At 36.5% G+C, this 22430-nt stretch overlaps 1 protein-coding gene across 1 annotated transcript; it reads left to right on the forward strand.

Moving 5' to 3' along the window:
• Positions 1-3110: 3110 nt before the first annotated feature.
• Positions 3111-18762, forward strand: lman1 (lectin, mannose-binding, 1). The gene is made up of 13 exons (XM_042509903.2): positions 3111-3371; positions 4683-4837; positions 6297-6404; positions 6989-7050; positions 7414-7513; positions 7688-7811; positions 9276-9334; positions 9503-9635; positions 9822-10009; positions 10461-10540; positions 14761-14923; positions 15002-15126; positions 18245-18762. The coding sequence occupies exons 1-13, from the start codon at positions 3152-3154 to the stop codon at positions 18279-18281; spliced, it is 1554 nt and encodes a 517-aa protein (XP_042365837.1). The 5' UTR covers positions 3111-3151; the 3' UTR covers positions 18282-18762.
• Positions 18763-22430: the final 3668 nt, after the last annotated feature.

Consider the following 22430-nt stretch of genomic DNA (forward strand, 5'->3'; position numbering starts at 1 on the left):
TTGTTGCTTGTTAAAATGTGAGCTTTGGTTGCTTTGAGCTAATTTGCAGATCATATGTCTTGGTGCAATCTGTGTGGGATGTAGTAATGGCAAGAAAAATGCCTGTTTCTTACATGCTTCACTACAGAAAACACTATACAGCATTATTAATATACTATATATTAGCTTAAGGTGTCTCAATGTGAATGGCATCCCAGAAGTTAATAATAACTTAAAAAATAGAGAACAATATCCAGAAAACTAGATTTATTATTATTATTGTTGATGATGTTATTATTATTATTATTATTATTATTATCATCATCATCATCATCATCATCATTATTATTATTATTATTATTATTATTATTATTATTATTATCATTATTATTATTATTATGTATTATTATTAACTATTTTATCTGTATATTTGTAATTTTTTGTTACCTTTTTTTAAAAAATCTTTTTTGTGTGTGTGCTAAATTTCAGGTAATTTTCTTCTAACTTGCAACTTGTAACTTCCTCCTGTGTTTTGGGAATCAAGATAATTTTCTCAGGTTTCAAAGGGTTAAGTAATTTAGTTATGTACATACAATCCCAGCTAAATGAAATCATCCATCATTGATAAGTTTCATTATTTACACCTGTGTTTCATAATGTGATATGTCAAATGTTTTCCATGAAAAAGGCTCCTTCATCACCATCTGGTACGCTGCTGTCACTGCAGAGGACCAACAAGGTGGGGGTGTCGTTCAACTTCCTCTTTTTTCCGAGCTGCGTGAAGAAGGGAAAGTAGTCTAAAGAGGTCAAAACTCTAGCAACACTAGTACTGTAGTATGAAGAACAAGTTTAATGATAGATTGCAAAGGACAAGGACAGACTGCAGCATATAATTTGCTCTGCGGAAAAGGCTTTTGGCTGTAATCTGCTGTCCCTCCATGACCCGCACATTGGAAAAGTCTTCTTCTTAGACTTTCTCCCAGAAAGCACTGACTGAAAAAACATATTCATTTTCACCTAAACCATAACTTTTTCCCCACTAGTCCTCTAGGAAAACCTTTCCCAACTGCCCAGGAGGCAGGCAGGAAGGATTGTAGCTGACCCCTTCCACCCTGGACACAAACTGTTTAAACTACTCCCCTCTGGCAGGAAGCTGCGATCCATCAGGACCAAAACGTCACACCTCAAAAACAGTTTCTTCCCATCTGCAGCTTGGCTCAACAACAGGTTGTAAGACCTCTCTCATCAGCCCCACCCCCTATTAGAGTGCCCCAGGGGTGATGTTTTTTTCTGTAGGATGACGCGGAAGTTAACATTGCCCTGATTCCCTCATCAAAAAGCCGGTGAGATTTTTCTATTGGATTTTGAATTATTGCAGAAAATAAGTTCTGTGGAAAACAAACGTTTATGATACTTACGCATTTTGTTCAGCAAGTTAATCTTCACATGTGAGCACCAGTTTTGTGATTTGAGGCCTAAATGCAATGCCTGAAGTAAAAAGCTAACGTTAGGCTATAAACATACAATCCCTACCGCAACAAGGCTGTTAAGCTGTGTTCAGTTTGATGATGTTTTGTTGTCTCATTTAGCCACTTTTTTTAGCAACCACCTTTTTAAAGACACATGCAAGGTTTAAAAATTCACGAGCGGGTTATTTACTGACATATTTTATGACACAGAACAAAACAAAGTCTCTAAAGCTAGTGTTAACCACAAACCTTATTTCAAGCATCTAAACAAAAACCAGTTTAAGAGACCCATTGACTACAAGACAAGGGAACTGAAATGCTGAAATGCTAACTTTACAGGTTTTAGTACTCATTCCTAGGGAACTTTATAGACACTACAGCTTATATTAACATCACATTGGCTTTAATGTTACATTAATGCACATCTTTTTGAACCACTATCTCTGTACATTGCATACCATAAAAGTCTCAATTAAACGCCCAGTCCCTTTTTGTAGCCCAGTGTGGCGACACATTTTGACAAATGCAGGCCTGTCTCAATTGTAAGCCTGGTCTGGTTGTCATGCAGTTTAGAATTATCAAAATTATATATTCAAAATTATTTTACAGAATTGTTCTAATTTCTATGATGACCTTTTTTCCCAGGCCATGTCTCACTTTGTTTTTTGTTTTTTTTGTCTTCCTTTCTCATTTTTAAAAAGGTTGTTTGTTTCATTTTGGTAAGTTTCAAGGAAATTTTCTTGTACATGGGTAATCTCTTCTTTTGTTGCTCATTACCTTCTTCACGTGGTTTTAGGGGGAAAAAATAAAGCCTATTTGCACAGGTTTCAAAGGGTTAAATCAATAATTTGATTTCTCCTCCTTTGCCGAGTGCTATTTTTTGTGAAAGGAAATAAAAGCATCCATTTAGATGCCTGTCCCAAATATAAGCCTTGTGAGGTCACTGATTTTGATAAATAATTGCCTGGGCTATTAATTGAAGTTGTACGGTATTTTTAAAATTCTTGTCATTATTATTAACTATAATATATTTTTGCTCAATCATACCTAACTCTTTAATTCTAAACAAGTGTGCATATTTATTAAAAGTATTTAATATTTATTTTATATTTATATTTATAGTATTTTATTTTTTTCTCTTCTATATTTGTGTTTCCTTTGTATGCATCAAAACAGAGCAAATTTGTGTGTGAAAATCTAAGGCACAGAATATAATTATTAATAATAATAATATAATAAACTTTATTACAGACTCAATGGTCCAGATAAGAGCAAGACAATACATACAAAAAATATAAAATATATTTAATATATAATATATTCACAATGCAATAAGATCACTTAATAAAAAAAATAAAATAAATAAAAAAAATCCCCAACACAATATGTACAGATCACTTAAAAAACAATTAAAACATGTCAATGACCACAGAGGAGACTACTATACCAATGCTTCCATATCCTGGACATATAGCGTGTAGTGCACAGTAATTGTATTTGTCAGTATATTTTGTTAATTTTGCTGACTTAGGTCTACATATGTACAGAAGGCCCCTTTTGTCGACCTCAGCTGTAACCTTTAAAACAAGAACGAGCAGAAAAACGGACCAAAAAAACGGACCAATCAGAAACCGCCCTGTTGGCCCTACAGGCATCCCGTCATGCTCGTGGTCTCAGCGCTACGTCAGCAGTGATACAGAAACATGGCGGTGTCCATAGCGCAGCGCCGGGCTACAAACGCTCGTGTGTTGATATTAACTTTTGTCACAACGTTAATTTCGCACAGCAGTGTCGCCGACACCACCGCCGACGCCTCGACGACAGAAGAGCTCCCTCACCGCCGGTTCGAGTACAAATACAGCTTCAAAGGACCGCACCTGTCCCAGACCGACGGCAGTATCCCGTTTTGGATCCACACTGGAAGTAAGTTAGTTTCCAGCTGTCAGCATCACAGAGCCGCTCCTTCATCTGCGCTTTAAACTCAAATACTCATGTACCGACATGACCCGAGAGGGTTTGTAACGGACGTGTTTCCGCTCAGGATGTACAGAGGCGACAGCTGTTTGCGCGTTGAAAAGATAATGCACTCATGGAAGCACCTTAGCTTTCTGTTAATGTTATTTTCAAACGTCTGCAGACTGGGCTGATTTAAAAAAAACAGCACGTGACTGTCTGAGACTGTGCATACAAATGAACTTTCCTCTTTACAAAAATGGGCCTTTGGAGTCTTGCATCACACAGTGAGTTGTCCACAGCTGCTGATATGAGAGTTCAGGAAGCTGCAGCGTGAGGTTACACAGCTTTCCCTCTCAGGCTGCAATGATTTAGGGGGCTTTGCCTAAATGCTATTAGTCTGCTAACTGATATTTGCGTCCCTCACAATTTCTCAGTGTCAAATGTGATGTTTTCTGTTCTTTGTTTGACAAAAAAAACGCTGTTAAAACGCTAATAGCCCAATCTGGAGCCAGTCTTTGGTTTGTCCATCCTGGGCTACTGTAAAACAGCATTGCTGACTCTGTGGACGAGGACTCATTCTCCACGTAGACATAGACAGCTCATACTAAAGTAAGGAAAACAGTGATTCTCATTTTCAGGTACGCTAATGAAAACATAGGGTAGTTATTGATTTAATTTAACAATTTTGCCAATAGATGCTCCTGAATCCTCCACGCAAGTAATCAAATATTGATCATCAGGTAATCATCAACAAATGTTCAAAAATGGATACAAAAATATGATAAATTGGCCATCAAAAGTTTTCAGAGCCACAGTATGTTATCTTCATGCTGCTTGTTTTGTCCATCCAGCACTTTAAAACATTATTTGAGTTACAGAGATTTAAAACAGTTAAGAGCTGTGAGTGATGAGAAGTGATTTTAATAATTATTGTCAAGATTGTTGTTGATTTGATTCTTGTTGCAGCAGAAGTATGCAGATGTTCAATAAAAAAAAATCTGACGACCTGAGGTCCTGTGGCAGTTAAGATTAGAGAGTAGGCACACCCTGATTATGATAACAACACTAAGTTAGCTGGCATGAGCTTTTTCACGTTGGCTCGAGTGGAAACCAAACAGCAAATGACTATTTCTTGTGTGATTGTTTTTTTAATATTCATAGAAAACCACATACGTTGTCGAGCTTTGTGATAAATTGGGTTATAGCTATTATCTTCATAGAGATGATTAAACATAACATGCTACTAAAATCCTGCTTATTCTCTCCTCTCCATCACAGATGCGATTCCTAGTGCAGACCAGGTGCGCATTACACCGTCCCTCAGGAGTCAGAGAGGCAGCGTGTGGACAAAAAACAAAGTGGGCTTTCAGCACTGGGAGGCCGAGGTGACCTTCAGAGTGTCTGGGAGAGGCCGGATGGGAGCGGACGGTTTGGTAAGGAGGGTTAACGTTCTGTATTGGTTAATGAGGCAGAACAGTTTTCTTTAAAGGAATGTGATATACAGTATAACTTATTAATACAGTTCTGATATCGGCCGTTTTTTAAGAACAGTTTATGTTAATGTTTATTTTGAATTTATCATTTTACTATTTTCTACCTGATGATGTCATTTTTTAACATATTTGGCATACGCAGAAAATACATGCTTTTTCCACTAGGTGCACGGTCACAATCAGTGTTGCTTCAAATCATTGACCTATTCATCATCAAATAAAAAAAAATCTACTTCGCGTGTTGTATATTGAAAATAATTTGTGTATTTTTTTTCCCATCTAAAACAAAGACAAGAACAAACTGGGCGTTTAAAGGGTTAACATTCTGACACTTTGTGAATATTTGATATTTATGGTTAGAACTGAAAAACTAATTGAAATTGGAAAACCATATTAAAGTATAATATTTTTTATAGCCTAATTTTGAGAAGCACATTTTGTTAGTTTGAGTATTTGACACTGCACAAAATATGATGTTTAAAAATAATTTTTGCTGAAAATCATTCACATATCCTAGGCTGTAGTAATAAAAAAAAATACTTTGCATGAAGTATGTTGAAAATAATTATTTTTTTTCTTCCTGGATCCCAATTTCACATATTTTGTGACTATAGGGGATAACAGTTTTTTTAAACTGGTCCAGTATTGAGCAACACCTCTATAGCTGACAGCTGCAAAACAGGCTACAATGTAAACACTCAGGGCATGTTTGCACTGTCAATTTACATCCATTAAAAGCGCTTAATTTTGTTTTTCAGTTGCTGACAACATTATGAAAAAAAACCCTGCCAATAATTGAAATTTTTTTGTAACTTTTGCTTATCTGTTTTGTTTTGTGTCCAAGTTTCATTAAAGGAGAAGGAGAGGCAGGAGAACATTTTGAAGTCTTGCAGACTTTTCACATTTTCGAAATCAGCTGAATATTCAGTCATGACACTGAAAATCTTTCAGATAAGAGTGATATACACTATGTGTACTCAATATATTGTTATCAGTACTCCTCTCACTCACGTTTCTTCCTGCAACAAGTCACATCTCATGAGATTTCAAAACAAGACAATAACCAGCGTGGATCAAGCGAAAGGTCCAGAAAAACTTTTCATGTGTCTGTGGGGTACTCTCGTAATGTTGTCAGACACTCATTATAAGTTCTTTTTGGGGTCGGGATGTGTGGACAGTTTAATCATACCACAACCAGAAAGCATGCATTACAAAACCATCTGCAAACACAATTATTAAGAAGCAGCCAACAATGTAAGACTGTTTAACTTATTTGTCAGGACAGAATCCTAAAAGATGCAAATCAGGAAATAAACTCAGGGAACTGCCTCTGCCTCTGTCTTTTGTTTTGTAAAGGATGCTAAAACTAATGTTTTCTGTCATGTTCTTTGTCTTCCAGGCTGTGTGGTTCACTGCAGAGCAAGGCCTCGACGGTCCAGTGTACGGTGCCGCCGACCAGTGGAACGGAGTGGGAATCTTCTTTGACTCTTTTGACAATGATGGAAAGGTTGGCATTTATTTTGTAACTATCCGTGATTGTGGATTTCAAACAGTGTTCGTCAGAGTGTTTCATGTGGGGTTTTTTTTTTTAAAATCTGGCCACAGACTCGCTGTTGAAGCCAAATTCACTCTTAAACCGCTTCTGTTTGATTGTCATCAGCTGGTTTGTCACAGAAGAAGTGTTAAAAATGAAAACATTAAGTAATTACGTGCTGATTCATTTTTCTTACTAACTTTACATACACATATTCAGCCTCCTTTTACTCATTTTTTTGTTTAAAAAAATGTAAAAACATGCACGTCCTCTTTTTCTTTTTATCTAAACCTATGAGGTATTCATTTGTCTATATGTACGTTAATTTATATTCTTTTACATATTTCATCTTTATCAGTATTTTTGTACATAAATAGATCACTGCCATGCAAAACAAACCACTCATAGGTCTGTTTATGTCACATCTGAATATTGTTTATTTCAGGTATGGGATTGATATTTTTGAATAGATTACCTAAAAGCAGATCCACCTCTGGTCTCCAGATGAAAAAAAAAGGATTAATGTATTTCCTTGTTTTCTTCTATCTTCGTTTCAGAAAAATAACCCTGCTATAGTTGTTGTGGGAAACAATGGAAACCTTGTTTATGACCATCAGAAGTAAGTAAACATTTCTTTTGCTTTGCTCCGATGTCGTCACCAACTCAAATTTTAACAACTTAAAGCAGATTAGGAAATATGATTGTATTTGCTTGGGAAGTAAAATAATCCTCTGTCTTTCCTAATCTCTGCGGGACAGTGATGACTTTTTCAATGCCGTTTCAGTTTGTCTCGGAATTTCACACTGTTTACTCGACCACAACAAGTGTTTACAAAAAACATACACGGGCATTAATGTTATTCACTCATTTAATAAACTCTAATCACAAAGTGTTTTTCCTGCTCATGTTGAACGTTTATGTGGAGCACAGCACTGCATCTAGATGAATGTAATGGTTATGTTTTCTTGTTGTTTGGATCCAGTGACGGCACCACGCAAGCCCTCGGCACATGTTTACGAGACTTCCGCAACAAACCCTATCCTGTCAGAGCCAAAATAACGTACTACAAGAAGACGCTGACGGTAGGAGAAACTATAAGCACAAGAGTTGTTACACATTTATATATGAAGCTTTATGTGAAGAGAAAAAAGGAAATTCTATGTGATTAACAACTCAATGGCGCTGATTTTATAAAACACATCATCAGCACAGTCAGTGGTGTCTTTGAGTCATCACCTGTTTCATGTTCCTCTCAGGTGATGATCAACAATGGTTTCACCCCAGACAAAGAGGACTACGAGTTCTGCACAAAGGTGGACAACATGATCATTCCCCCTGAGGGCTTCTTTGGCATTTCAGCTGCCACTGGAGGTTTAGCAGGTATTATTAGGATTATTGTTATTATTAGTAGTAGTAGTAGTATTGTTGTTGTCTTCTGTGTTAAAATCTTGAAAGAAACAGTTCACCCCAAAATTTAAAAAAAACAAACATTTTTCCTCTCACCTGTAGTACTATTTATCAATTTAGATTTTTTGGTGTCAGTTACCGAATGTTTGAGATATCAGCCGTAGAGATGTCTGCGTTCTCTCCAACTTGATGGTACTTAGCTTGTGGGGCTCAAACAGCCAAAAAAATACATTTAACAGAACTCAACAGCAGTGTCTCTTTCCAGAAATCATGATCCAGTTACTCAAGATAATCCACGGACCTTGTTGTGAGCAGTTTCATGTAGGAACTATTTTCTCTCTACCAAACTACACTTATCAGCTGTATCACCTGGTAGAGGGAAGTGTAATGTTTGCTAGCTCAGTGGTGCGCGGTGTGCTAGCAGCAGGTGCTCGATTCTTCAAGCAGTGATATGATTGGCAGGTGTAGTTCTTGAGAAAAGAAAATAGTTTCTACATGAAACTGCTCACAGCAAGACGTGTGAATTTTCTTTTTTTTGGCACTTTATTCACCACAAGCCGAGTGCCATCTAGTTTTATTATATTGGAGAGAAGGCGGAGCTGAATTAGCCACATCAAAACAGTGTAGACTGATAATTAGCACAACAGGTAAGACTAAAAATATGTATTTTTAATTAGGGGTTTAACTGTCTCTTTTTTTAGAGGCATGAGTTTAATGTGAGTATTGAATATTTGTCTGGAGTCCTCCAGCTAAAACTTTACTGTCCCTCTTGAGCCAATCAGAAACCACTCTAGCTTTCTCAATTGGGCTGAAATACAAATTATTCAGTTGAAATTGTCAGTGCTGGAGGCATAAACAGTTGTGGTCCCGGTAAGAGCTGTGTAGTTAAAATAACACTTTCTCCCCATGTTTCCCAAAAAGCCAAATCCTAAAAAAGAAAAGAAGAAGTGAAACAGATACAGGAAGACAGAATTTTCATTTTGTTGTTTAATTTCAGTAATATTTTGTAGTATTTTATGAAGTTTTTCCCTTGTATTGTGAAAAAAATACCTTATTATTATGACCATTTTAGGATGTTATCACTGCAGTTTTCCCCTCATTAACACCACCTCCATCATTACTCTTTAAAAATAATCATCGTTTTATACTTGATACAACCTAATTATTGAGACGATTGTAACCACGATATAACTAATACCACTGAGGTTTCCTGCTCTGTTGAGAGGTTCTTCCTAGTAATACATGATGCATGTTTTCCCCTGCAGTTATCCTATTAAAGAAATAAAAGATTATCATTGATATTACCAATACATTCCTCCATGATCACGAGGGTATTAGATATTACTCCCCATTATCGTTTTATGCACTTACTTAAAGTGCTACCATAACTTAAGATCTGATGTAATTTTCTAATTCAGAGTGTCTCTCCTCCCTCAGATGACCACGATGTTTTGTCCTTTTTGCTGTTCAGACTCACAGAACCAGGCCAGCAGCCGGTAACTACATTTTTCTAGAACTCTTCGTACTTTCTTCACAATCCCGCGTGCGTGCACTTACTGTGTTTGTGTAGCTGTGTGTCTCAGTGTGCACGACGTGGCCTACACACAGCATCTATTGAGCTCAGAGAGGTTTCTTTTTTTCTTTTTTTGCCTCTCCCACTGAAGCCCCCACCTGAATCTGAGATTCCTAAAGAAGAGAAGGACAAGTACCAGGAGGAATTTCAGAACTTCCAGCAAGAGCTCGACAAAAAGAAAGAGGAGTTTCAGAAAGAGCACCCAGACGTCCAAGGAGAGCCAAGTTAGTGGAAACCAAAAAAACATAAGAAGTTGTTTTTATTTCTTCCCCTAATAATCTGTTTTGCATAATTTAAGCAAACTAAGTTAAATTGTTTAGAAAATATGAATCAATATATACTCAGACAGTACAATACCTCATGAAAGGTTTGTAGGTTTCACTCATGTCAGTTTTTTGTATCCTCTTCAGTTGAGGACTTGTTTGAGAGCGTGAATGACCGGGAGATCCGTCAGGTATTTGAAGGTCAGAACCGGATCCACCTGGAGATCAAACAGCTCCACCGGCAGCTCGCTATGATCCTGGACGAGCAGCGGCGGTATGTGTCCGTTATCACCGACGAGGTCGCCAAGAAGGGTGCGAACGCTGAGTCAGGACAGGTGAGTGTGTCACTGCCAGATGTGCTCACACCAGATGCACGCAGTGATGGTCACAGGGTTTATGAAGCAATAAACACTGGATAAAAAGTGTTTATAAGAATTTAAACCCACCACAGAGCACCTTGTTTTACCACTATCAACTCGAACACTGAGCACGCCAGTCTCCATTCATCTTCTTATGTTAAACTTTGGATTGGGTTTAATTTTTTCACACATACACAAATGTAGGAATCTGAATAATAACCTCTGGTTTTACTTCTGCAGTCAATTTCCAGTTAGTTTATTTGACCTGCTCAAACAAATTGTCAACATCACTGTCATTTCTGTGTTCCTGCTGAAGTTAAGTGTTTTTATGACAGATCATAAAAACTAATAAGGTTTTTTTTTTTATGACACTTTATCAAACATCAGTGTTTAACCTTCAGACCTTTAATTTGTATTTGTCTTTCAGCTCGATACTGCTGGTCAACAACAGTTGGGCAACGTCTTAGCCAACCAGAACGAGGTTCTCAAAAATCTGAATGAGCTGAGGTGAGTAACAACAGCGTGATTGTTGTTGACGTTTGGTCAGTCTTAAAAACTTGCTGTTGTTTTTGCGACAGACAGAAAGAGAGCTCGGTGATACTCCAGAAAAACAAGGGAAATCCTGGCGGTTAAATCCCTCAAATCATATTTAATCTCAGGATGCAGTGGCTGCAACATCACAGGTGTCTGCCAGCCTGATAATCCAGCCGCTGTAACGTTCAGTCAAATGCACGTGCGCACGCAAAAAGCCTCTGCACCAAATGAGATCATCATCACACTGTGTTGATCTTAGCTTCAAACCAGGACTTAGACTGGATTTCCTTGCAGAGGCTTTTTTTCCCCAGTTTTTCAGCAGCCTAAAGATTTTTTGCCATGAGGTGACTTGTTTTTTAAGAGGACCTACTATGCTCATTTTCAGGTTCATATTTATATTTGGATTTCTACTAGATCATGTTTACATCCTTAAATGTAAAAAAAACCCCACAATTTTCACCTGCATTCACCTTCTGTCTGATGCGCTCAATTTTAGCACCTGTCTCTTCAGATAAAGCCCAGTTTGCTCTGATTGGTCAGTGTCTCCGAGTTTTTCGTCATCATTGTAGCCCAGTTCCCCAGGAAGTTCGCCAGGATTTGAAGCCAGTTTTTGTAGTGGCCAGACACTGTAATTACATCCATCTCGTGATGCCCTGGGGCCCAAAGAGATATTTCCCATTGACTTACATGGCAAAAGAGACGTCTGTGAATTCCTTTTTGTCACAACCCCTACAGAATGACTCAATCAGAATTTGATCCATTCGGTCCGATAACAATTAGAGAGTCTAGACGAACTGCACAGTTGAAAATTTTTTTATCCCCATTTAAGTTAGCAGGACTCTAAATTGAAAGTAACCAGAAGTCACCTGCTCCGTGCCATAGATCGGTCATCTGGGTTAATTAATATGCGGTAGTTTAACTTTTTTGTCTTTATGAATCACTGAGCAAATTTCATAAGAATGAACGGCGGCCTGCCTCTGTATCCAGGTCTCTTAATGCATCCACTTTCTAGCTTGTAAAATCACCAAAAAAAACTTAATTGATACAACTGTTCATGTTATGACAGGATTATGATCTGTGATTAAAATTTACAACATCAGCAACCAAGATTAAATTTTTCCCTGATGTTAGCATGTAGCTACATGTAGCAGTGTACTTGCAGTCAGGGAATGAGTGCATGGTGGCACCTTCTCTCATTAAAAATCAACAATTAAAGCTTGTAAACACAACCAGACATTGGAAATTGCGGAGAAAATAACATCAGAAAACAAAAAATACATGTTTTTCTGCTAAATGTAGCTTCATGTAGTAGTGTCGGTAATGAAAACACTTACAGTAGCGTGCCTGGAGCGCATGACCCTACAAAGAAATCCAGCACACTGACATCATACTGTAGCCAGAGAAGAAAAAACTGTCAAAAACAGAGGTTTCCTGTCACCGGGATTACTTTTACATTCATTTAGCTAAATTATCTGAAACTTTACCCCATACTTTATATGAACATCTGATATTGTAACACTATATATAAGTAACAAAATACGTTAAAGCATAATTGGTCCTCTAAAAAAGATATCATGAATAAGAATTCTGTGATTGTGGAGACATACAGTATGATAGGTAGAGTAACATCCAGCTGTAATCTTCTTCTTAACGATAAAAATGTTCTCCTCACCGCTCTCAGATGGCACGTATGAACGTAATACAGCTTAAGAGAGGAGAGATTTATGATGGTGTGCCTTCCATGACTGTTTGATTTTGGGACTTATAGTAAGTAAGCCTGATTAGGTGTGCAGGATGTAATATTTTGATGTTTACAGCGTGTATCTTATGCTTTTGTATTGCTCGCCTAAGGTGCTTGTAGGCTTAGCCATTGTGAGCACGCAACAGATTTAACAACGTCTAAAAACCTTTTAGATTTGTGAGGGGATTTTATTGAATGTTTTTCACAGTATCGACAATAATTAAGTTCTGAGTGACTGACTCTCATCTTTAGCTTTGTTTGTCTTTAGTTCTTCAGTTTAGTCAGCACTTAAGAAAATAGCCGTCTGAACAAAAGAGAGCCTATTTAATTAATAATGGCACATTTATGTCCTATGGGTGCAGTTTGCTTGTGCGTCTTAATTTTAACACACCATCTGCATTAAGACTTAATCAGAATCACAAGATATTAAAGATGTTATTTTATGTAACATTAATCTCTTAGTCTCATGTATCATAAAAGAACCAAGCTGTTTATATGCCCTAAATCCAACAGGACATTCATCCTCAAAACGATTTAGCATACATGATTTTCTTTTATCATATCGTTGACCCATAACTCACACGGACCCAGACTCTCACTTGCAACGCGCCTCATTTGCTTATTCGACCCTCTTGGTGTATAGACGGCAGGAAAAGACAGAGTTCCTGCGATGCTTCGATGTAAAGAACGATCAGAGGTGAACAGGAGTAAGCTGATTGACACAGTAAATAAGTTGTCAAAAGGCTGCAGCTGCTCCTCCTAATGTGCTAATGTGAGCGACTGATCTGTATTACTTTGCCGATTAAGCTCTCAGTTGATCCCGGCCCGTCTTTTAAACACAGAGTTTACGACGGGACTTCATCTGCGACTCCAAGGAGGGCTTTCCGCTCATAAATGGGTCACTTGTAGCAGATGAAGATTAGATGTAGGCTTTAATAAATGCTCACTTACTTTCTCAAGGGAGATGTTTTTCCCTTCCGTGAAACAAATTAGATTTTGTTTATATGTCATCCCTGTCCGGCCCCGCAGACCTCAGCCATGTGGCCGAGCAAGAAAAGGCCACCATCTTAGCACCATTTTGTCCTTATCAGATTAGCAGTCTTTAAATACATCTGTCATACACGGGCAAAACATGGCTCGCCTCCAATTGATTTCTTGTCACAATCCTCCCCTCGGGGCCCTCCGACTTACGCCGCTGGAATTCCTTTCATTTGTCAAGTCACTTTTTTCCTCATAATCGTCTTAGATGTGTTTAAGATGATAAGGGGAACTTATTGCTTTCTCCCTGTGAGTAATCAACTTTAAGAAATGACATTTTGTTGAGAAATATGATCCGGGCTTAGACGTCTTCATTCTCTTCTGAGAAACGGCGCACTGCGCTTCATTTACTGATGAAAAGTGAAGAGACGAGATTTACAGATTTCACGTTTTATTTTTTTGGCGAAGCCGTGACAATTACGGTTCAGGATTGTATGTTTAGATGTCTATTTGAGGGAGTGATGGGTGGATATTTCTGACACCGGTTAGTAACTCAAAGACAGACAATGGGACACATAAATCTTTAAAAGCGGATGCAGTGATGCAGGATAAAGCAGCATCGCTGCGTTCAGGCGCTCCTCTGGTGGTCCCGTTTCCTGAGTTGGGAATTCTTAGGTGTGTTCAGAATCTTTAAATGGTAATATAAGTGGAAACAAACTAAAGTATTGTAATAATAATGTATCGTGGGGCTGCTGGTGACTTCTGGTTACCATTAGTCTGAACTGGTCAACATACATCTTCTGAATTCACTTTTGTCTCACAGGAGTCACGGTGCCGGTTTAAGAAATGGCACACAAACCAAATGTAAATTTAGAAAATGTAAATCAGCGAGAGTTTTTTTTACCTTCGGACAGAGCTGACTAGCTGCCTTTCCTTGTTTCCAGTGACTTCATTTATTTGTTTCCCCTTTTCATATCCATTTTTAGTTTTTCAATCACTATTTTTTATTTCGTCTTTAGCGTCACGACCAGACTCTGGATTTCAGTGAGCGCTGCTCTGTGGTCTGTTTCTTAACCTCCTGTACTTGTAATCTGTTGTAAGAACATGTTTTTATAAGGGATTAATTCAGCAATCATGACCTCTTTTATCAGATGGTAATTTTCTGTTTTTCAAACTTTGAGAATATGTAGCCCCCACTGAATGGGGATTAAGGGATTAATTTCGGACAATTTGTATTACTGTAAATAAATGATACCACACAGCATATTAACTGTACATTATGTTTCCTAACATAACTCACATGATCAAGAGTAAATGACTGTATTGCAGATAGATTTATTTGGTATTAAAAGGCAGTTGTAGTAAAGATAATTAATTTCAATCCTTTGGGAGAAGCAGTGACAGTATTAATATTTTTTTTTTTTTGCTCAGTGCTTCTACAGGGACTGAGTGTGTCCTCTCTTTTTTACCGCAGAAATTCCTTTTACGAGTCACTGAAACAGATCGGCTCAGTCCAGCACCAGGGGAACGCAGGCGGGCTGGGATCATACGAGACCATTCAGCACTTCAACGACATCAAGGAGCATCTGCACACGGTCAAGAGGGACGTGGAGCACCTGGTCCAGCGTAACGCTCAGGTACGGATCAGAGTGTGGAACCGCTTATAGAGCAGTTTATGAAATTGATCTCACGTTTTGTGTGTCTGTGTATCACAGAATCCTGCTGAGAAGGCTATAAAGTGCCCTGAGCTGCCTCCCATGCCTTCCTGCTTATCTACTGTTCATTTTGCAATCTTCATTGTGGTCCAGTCAGTCCTGTTCTTCTGCTACATCATGTACAAGTAAGACGTCATTGTTTTAATTTGGCGACATAAAAACTCTCACCAAAATCAACATACTACGACATACAACACACAACATACTATACTATGATTTCTTTCAACTTCTTTTACGACTTTTGACTTTTTTATGACGTTTCTCACATCATACTATATTACATCTTTTTATGAAATTTTGTTACAACATCATAGGCTATGCCTTTTAAGGACACATTTCATGACATACTATATTATGACTTTTTATGACATTTTTGCAATACACTGCTATTACTCTTTACATTTTTCACAGCATAATGTACTTGGACTTTTTAAAGTGAATTGTATTTTGTCTCCTTTTGTGTACCTGTCTGCAATTTTGTGTTTTTCACAAAACAGACCTTAGTCAGGTCTCCCTTGAAAAAGAGATTCTTAATCTCAATGGGACCAACCTGGTTAAATAAAGGATAAATAAATAATAAAATCAATAAAGACTTATTATACCATGTCTTTTTGTTACATTTTTTTAAGACATACTATACTCCGACTTTTTTTTTTATTTTAACCACATATTATACCACAAAGTTTACCATACTTTACTGTTTTTTTTTTGTTTGTTTGTTTTTAGTTTTTTATGACGTACCGTACTATGACTTTATGTTTTACGAGACACTACACTATTTTTTGTGTACACTTTTTTAGGCCATTTTCCACAACATGTTATGAAATTTTGTTACAACACACTCTGCTGAGACTACTTTTTATTTCTATATTAATATAACAGTTATTTCGCCATACTATACTATGACTTTTTTAAAGACTTGATATACTATGACTTTTTTATGACATCTTTTGGGTGATTTATATGCCTTTTTTTATTATACCACACTGGTTATGACGTTTTTTTAGCACCATACTATTACTTCTTTTGACATTGTTTCTTTTTTTAAACAAAATATTATACTATACTATGACTTTTTTAAAAAACATTTCTTGAAAAAATACTATACTATGACTTTTATGACTACATAAGACACTACTTTTTTTTAATTATTATTTTTTAATAACACGTTCTGTGACATTTTGGCAACATTTGTTTTTATTTGGTGATATTCTTATCAGAATCAGCTGCTTTACTGGCCAAGTAGGTGCACACATACATAGATGTTTGTTGCTCTCAATGTAGTTACACCAGAAACTGAAATACAGCTAAAAAAAACAAGGACACCAAAAACATGGACAACTGTAAATAACATCTAGCTATTATGTACACGCAAGTCAGTAAAAGAATATATTTAAACAGTACAACACTGAACAAGAACATATGGTGTCTGTAAGTCAGACTGGTACACCTGCTGGCTGTGTATATTTCAGCCTTTGCTGAGCCTGCAGCACATGCACGATCCTCTCCCACAGGTAGCTTAGAGGGGATAAGCCTCTAAACATCCTTTTGTATATCGATTGTTGTGTCCACTCCGCTAGTCGTTCGACCTGTCAAATAGAGGAACAGCAAAGACAAAGTGCAATTTCACTGACTGTTGCATCGGTAAGGTGCTCCAGCAGCAGCAGTCAAGCTGTAATTTGTCATGACTGCTACCCCAGAGGTGTGGCTATTTATAGCATCTGTTCCACCAATTCATTCACTCTTTAACAAATTATATTATGACGGTTTAACGACATTTTCATGATATATTATCATTTTTTTAATGAAATTGTGTTACTTTATACTCTGTTATGATGTTTTATGGCATTTTGGTTTTTACAACATACTATGACATTTTTAGACAGTTTCAAACAACATTATACTGTATGACTTTTTATTACTTTATTATTTTGGGAAACCTACTATGATTCTTTTATGCTCTTTTGGACAACATGCTCTTGTAAGAATTTTTTGCAATTTTAAACAACATACTGTATTATGACTTTTTTATGCTTTTTTGGATGACATTGCATAGAATAGTAGTACTTCTTATGACATTATTTACAACATACCATGCCATGATTTTATATTTTTTTACAACATACAGTGCTATGACTTTCTTGACATTTATTGACATACTCGACCATGACTTTCATGACACTAAATGACATACCATACTGTCTGCTTTTAGCAACATGTTTTTATGACATACTGTACCATGACTTTTTTACGCTATTTTGGAAACCTCTCACAATCATTTTAACCTCTAATACCGGAGAAAAGTTTGGGTTGATGCCTTTCAAAACACAAAAAAAGCTTAAGGAGCAATGAAAGGAAAAAAGACCCCTAAATTAGCAAGTCATAGTGACTTTTGTTTTGCTATTTTGGATGACATACTACAGTTTGAATTTTTATGCTATTTGGGGAGATATGTTATTATTATTATATTATATACACATTAACTTTCTAATGCTATTTTCAACGACATATTATAGTATGACCTTTTAATGCTTTTTTGGACGAAATCCTAAAGTATGACATTTTTTAGGACATACTGTGACTTTTTATACATTTAAGACTTACAAACAACTAGGCTACTAACTACTAAACAAAGGCTATTTTATGATATTTTACAGCATTCTATATTATGACTTTCTGTGACATTTGAATGACTTTGTTTTCCATACTATACCACAACTTTTTTTTTGTAACTGTTTTTATGATATACTATACTATACTTTTTTATGACCCTTTTCAAGGCAGGTTACACTGGGACATTTTTTATGACATTTTTCACGATATAAACACTATACAATATGTACGAAGGAGCCAACAGTTTCAGTGACATTTCTTACTTTTTATGACACTGCCTTGACATTCAATATTACATACTGTACTGCGACTTTTTGGTGACTTTTTGACATAATATCCTATGACTTTTAGGACACTTCTTTACGACATATTACACTGATGTATTTTATGATTTGGATGACTGGATTTTGTTTTTTACGACATACGTTAACATGGCATTTTTAATGACAGTATACTATGACGTCTTATGACTTCCTTTTTTTTTTTAAATAAATATATCTCCAATTATAATCTGTGATATATACTATATATTATTCTGTGAGGGGCCATTCTGAAAAATGAGTACCCTTACTTATGGTACCTACTTAAAGCTCTCTAACACTTTATGTTTTTCTGTGTTTTTTTTTTCAGAAGTCAACAAGAAGCAGCAGCAAAAAAGTTCTTTTGATGAAATGCATTTCTGGAAAAAATGTGTAAATTAGGGAATGTCCATTTTGGTGATTTTTTTTTTTTTTTGATCATACAGATGGTAAGTTATTATATTTGAAAAAATTGGTTTTTTTGAAGAAGTTTGTTTTAATTGCAGATTTTTAATTTGATCAGTAAATAATTGTGTATGAATGCTACCGTGAGACTGCTGGATTTCCAACATGATGTAACATGTTCCTGACAGTATTTTTTGATGGTTGGATCCTGTTTGATTTTGTTTTCAAAAGTCTGTCCTAAGTCCCATATCATGAAAGTGAACAGAAAACAAAAAAACCTGTGTTTTGAAATGTGCAATTTTGTATAAAATAATGCTGAACTGTTGTTGATGAAAACTGGGAGCAGATACCTGCTTCCATTCATCTGTGCTGACTGGGTCAAAAGTGTCAGAATCTGACACATCCTGTACATGAGCAATTTACATAAACAGGATACCCAAAGGATTTGGTGAAGTCTGCATATGTTATCATATGAAATACATTCCACACAAGATGCATCTACATTTTCTATGATGCTGCTAAAAAACATTAAATACCTTAAAACTTAAAATGCTCTTATAAGGTTAAATTATACAATTTTATAAAGTTTTAAAAGCTACTTATAACTGGATAAAAACTATGTCATTAATTGGTTTTTTTAAAAAATTTTTTTTTTTTTATGAAAGTACCCCAAAACACCTCAAAGTATAATATGTGAAAATGTGGACGACATACTTAACTATGAATTCATGGTCATATTTTGGATGACATACTTTAACTAACTTTTTGGTAATATTTCGGACGACATACTTAAGTATGACTATTTTATGGTAATTTGGACGACATAGCATAGTACAACATTTTGGTCAGATTTTGGACCACATACTATATAGTATGACGTTTCAGTCATGTTTCCGATGACATATACTATACTATGTCATTTTCTGCAGTTTTTTCAACATGCTATAATATGACGTTTTGGGCCCTTTTTTTGACATATTAAACTATGAAGTGTCTCTATAAACTATAATATGACTCCACACTATGCTATGCTGTTTTCGGCCATTTTTCAACATGCTATAATATGACGTTTTGGGCCTTTTTTTTGGACATGCTATACTATGACGTGTCTTTACAAGATTTAATATGTGGTTTTCAACAATTTTTTGGACATGTCAAAATTTGAGATTTTTCCTCCACACTACACTATGCTGTTTTTGGCCATTTTTGGACATGTCAAATTTTGACATTATAGTATGGTGAAAAATCTCGAATTTTGACATGTCCAAAAAATGGCGAAAAAAGGCCAAAAACATTCTAAGCATGTTGAAAAATGGCCAAAAAAACCCCGCATAGTATAGTATGACAAAAAATATCAAATTTTGACATGTCCAAAAAAATGGCTGAAAACTGCTTATCATAGCTCATAGAGACACGCCATAGTGTAGCATGTGGAAAAAAGGGCCAAAGACACTTAATAATATAGCAAAGAAAAGTGTAAAGTATAGTGATATCGTAGTCTCAATTTTCAAGAACTGATCTCTCAATATAATGTTGATAAACACTGTCTTTTTTTGAAATTCAGAATAAGGTTAGCCTGTAAAGTCTATGGGGTTCCCTGGGGGTCAAGTCTAAAGACCATCCAAAGGATAGTGTCATACATATATGATAAATTAATTTCCCCAAAATATGTCCCTACTTCAGGAATGAAAGCATGTGAAAGGGATATGTCAGAATTGGAACAAGAATTAAACTGGGATGCAATTTGGTGCAATTTGGATCAATGTTCCTAGTACTTCAAAAAACCCAAATCATCAGTATATACATTTAATTTTGCCATAGAGCTTACTTAACGCTGAGAATACGACATAGTTTAGGGCTGATACGTAAACCTTATTGTTTGTTCTGTCCCCAATAAAACGTTGGCTCCTTTGTACATACTGTGAGGCAATGACCAGAGGTTCTGCATTTTTGTGGAAAGGTTATAAATACCATTGCGCAATGAACATGGTTGCAATTACCAATGGACCCTGTTGTACATCTTTTAAATGATGATTTCCACCACTCCCTGACTGCAGTGGTCATTTTTTGGACATGCCACATCATGGTGTTTTTTGCCATTTTTGCAACTTTCTATACTATGGTGTGTGTTGGCAGGCTATTCTAAGTTGTTTCCATCTGTTTTGAGTTGTTTTTGGGACATGTCAAATTTTGAAATTTTCCCCTTACTATAGTCTTGGATTTTTGGTCATATTTTCGACATGCCAATTATTGGTGTTTCTGGCCATTTTTGCAACTTACTATGCTATGAGGTTTCATGGCAGGCTATTCTAAGTTGTTTCCAGCGGTTTTGAGCCGTTTTTGGGGCAAGTGAAATTTTGAAATTTTCGCCTTACTATAGTCTTGGATTTTCGGTCATATTTTCGACATGCAAATTTATGGTGTTTTCGTCCATTTTTGCATCTTTCTTTGCTATGGTATGTCTTGGCCATCTACAATCAGCACTTTCCAGCTGTTTCGAGCAGTTTTTGGGACATTTGAAATTTTCACATTTTCGCCATTTTTTCAGCACTCCATTTTATAGTGTTTTTGGCCATTTCTGCAACTTTCTATGCTATAGCGTGTCTTGGCAGGCCATTCTAAGCTGTTTCCAGCTGTTTTGAGCTTTTTTTGGGACATGTCAAATTTTGACATTTTCGCCTTACTATAGTCTTGGATTTTTGGTCATTTTTTCGACATGCCACATCATGGTGTTTTGGGCAATTTTTGAAACTTTCTGTGCTATGGGGTTTCATGGCAGGCTATTCTAAGTTGTTTCCAGCGGTTTTGAGCTGTTTTTGGGGCAAGTGAAATTTTGAAATTTTCCCCTTACTATAGTCTTGGATTTTTGGTCATTTTTTCAGCACTCCATTTTATAGTGTTTTTGGCCATTTCTGCAACTTTCTATGCTATGGCATATTTTGGCAGGCTATTCTAAACTGTTTCCAGGTGTTTTGAGCAGTTTTTGGGACATGTGAAATTTTCACATTTTCGCCTTACTATAGTCTTGGATTTTTGGTGATATTTTCAACATGCCAAATTATGGTGTTTTGGGCAATTTTTGAAACTTTCGATGCCATGGGGTGTCATGGCAGGCTATTCTAAGTTGTTTCCAGCTGTTTTGAGCAGTGTTTTGGACATGTCAAATTTTGACAATTTCGCCTTACTATAGTCTTGGATTTTTCTGCATTTTTTCGATATGCCACATCATGGTGTTTTTGGCCATTTTTGCAACTTTCTATGCAATGGTATGTCTTGGCCATCTACAATCAGCACTTTCCAGCTGTTTCGAGCAGTTTTTGGGACGTGAAATTTTGACATTTTTCGCCTGACTATAGTCTTGGATTTTTGGTCATTTTTTCAGCATGCCAATTTATGGTTGTTTTGTCAATTTTTGCAACTTTATTTGCTATGGCGTGTCTTGGCAGGCCATTCTAAGTTGTTTCCAGCTGTTTTGAGCAGTTTTTGGGACATGTCAAATTTGACATTTTCGCCTTACTATAGTCTTGGATTTTTGGTCATTTTTTCGACATGCCACATCATGGTGTTTTGGGCAATTTTTGAAACTTTCGATGCCATGGGGTGTCATGGCAGGCTATTCTAAGTTGTTTCCAGTTGTTTTGAGCAGTGTTTTGGACATGTGAAATTTTGAAATTTTCGCCTTACTATAGTCTTGGCTTTTTGGTAATTTTTTCAGCATGCCAAATTATGGTGTTTTTGCCCATCATTGCAACTTTCTATGCAATGGTGTGTCGCGGCAGGGTATTCTAAGTTGTTTCCAGCTGTTTTGAGCTGTTTTTGGGACATGTCAAATTTGACATTTTCGCCTTACTATAGTCTTGGATTTTTCGCCATTTTTTCAGCACTCCATTTTATAGTGTTTTTGGCCGTTTCTGCAACTTTCTATGCTATGGCGTGTCTTGGCAGGCCATTCTAAGCTGTTTCCAGCTTTTTTGAGCATTTTTTGGGGCAAGTGCCTTACTATAGTCTTGGATTTTTTGGCATTTTTTCAACATGCCAATTTATAGTGTTTTTGGCTGGGACTGTCTGGGACTGGGGACCGCTGCTCTGGAATGCTGGCTGTTGGACTTCGA

This window comes from Plectropomus leopardus, chromosome 20 (genome assembly GCF_026936395.1).
Source record: "Plectropomus leopardus strain MGB_pleo_1.0 chromosome 20, ASM2693639v1, whole genome shotgun sequence".
NCBI classification, from domain to species: Eukaryota; Metazoa; Chordata; class Actinopteri; order Perciformes; family Serranidae; genus Plectropomus; species Plectropomus leopardus.

Bases quoted from the DNA above. Each gene is read 5' to 3' on its own strand.
- lman1 (XM_042509903.2), top strand. From the start codon at position 3,152: ATGGCGGTGTCCATAGCGCAGCGCCGGGCTACAAACGCTCGTGTGTTG. The intron at 6,405-6,988 runs GTTGGCATTTAT...TCTTCGTTTCAG, and splicing joins CTTTTGACAATGATGGAAAG to AAAAATAACCCTGCTATAGT. The intron at 9,636-9,821 runs GTTAGTGGAAAC...TATCCTCTTCAG, and splicing joins AGACGTCCAAGGAGAGCCAA to TTGAGGACTTGTTTGAGAGC.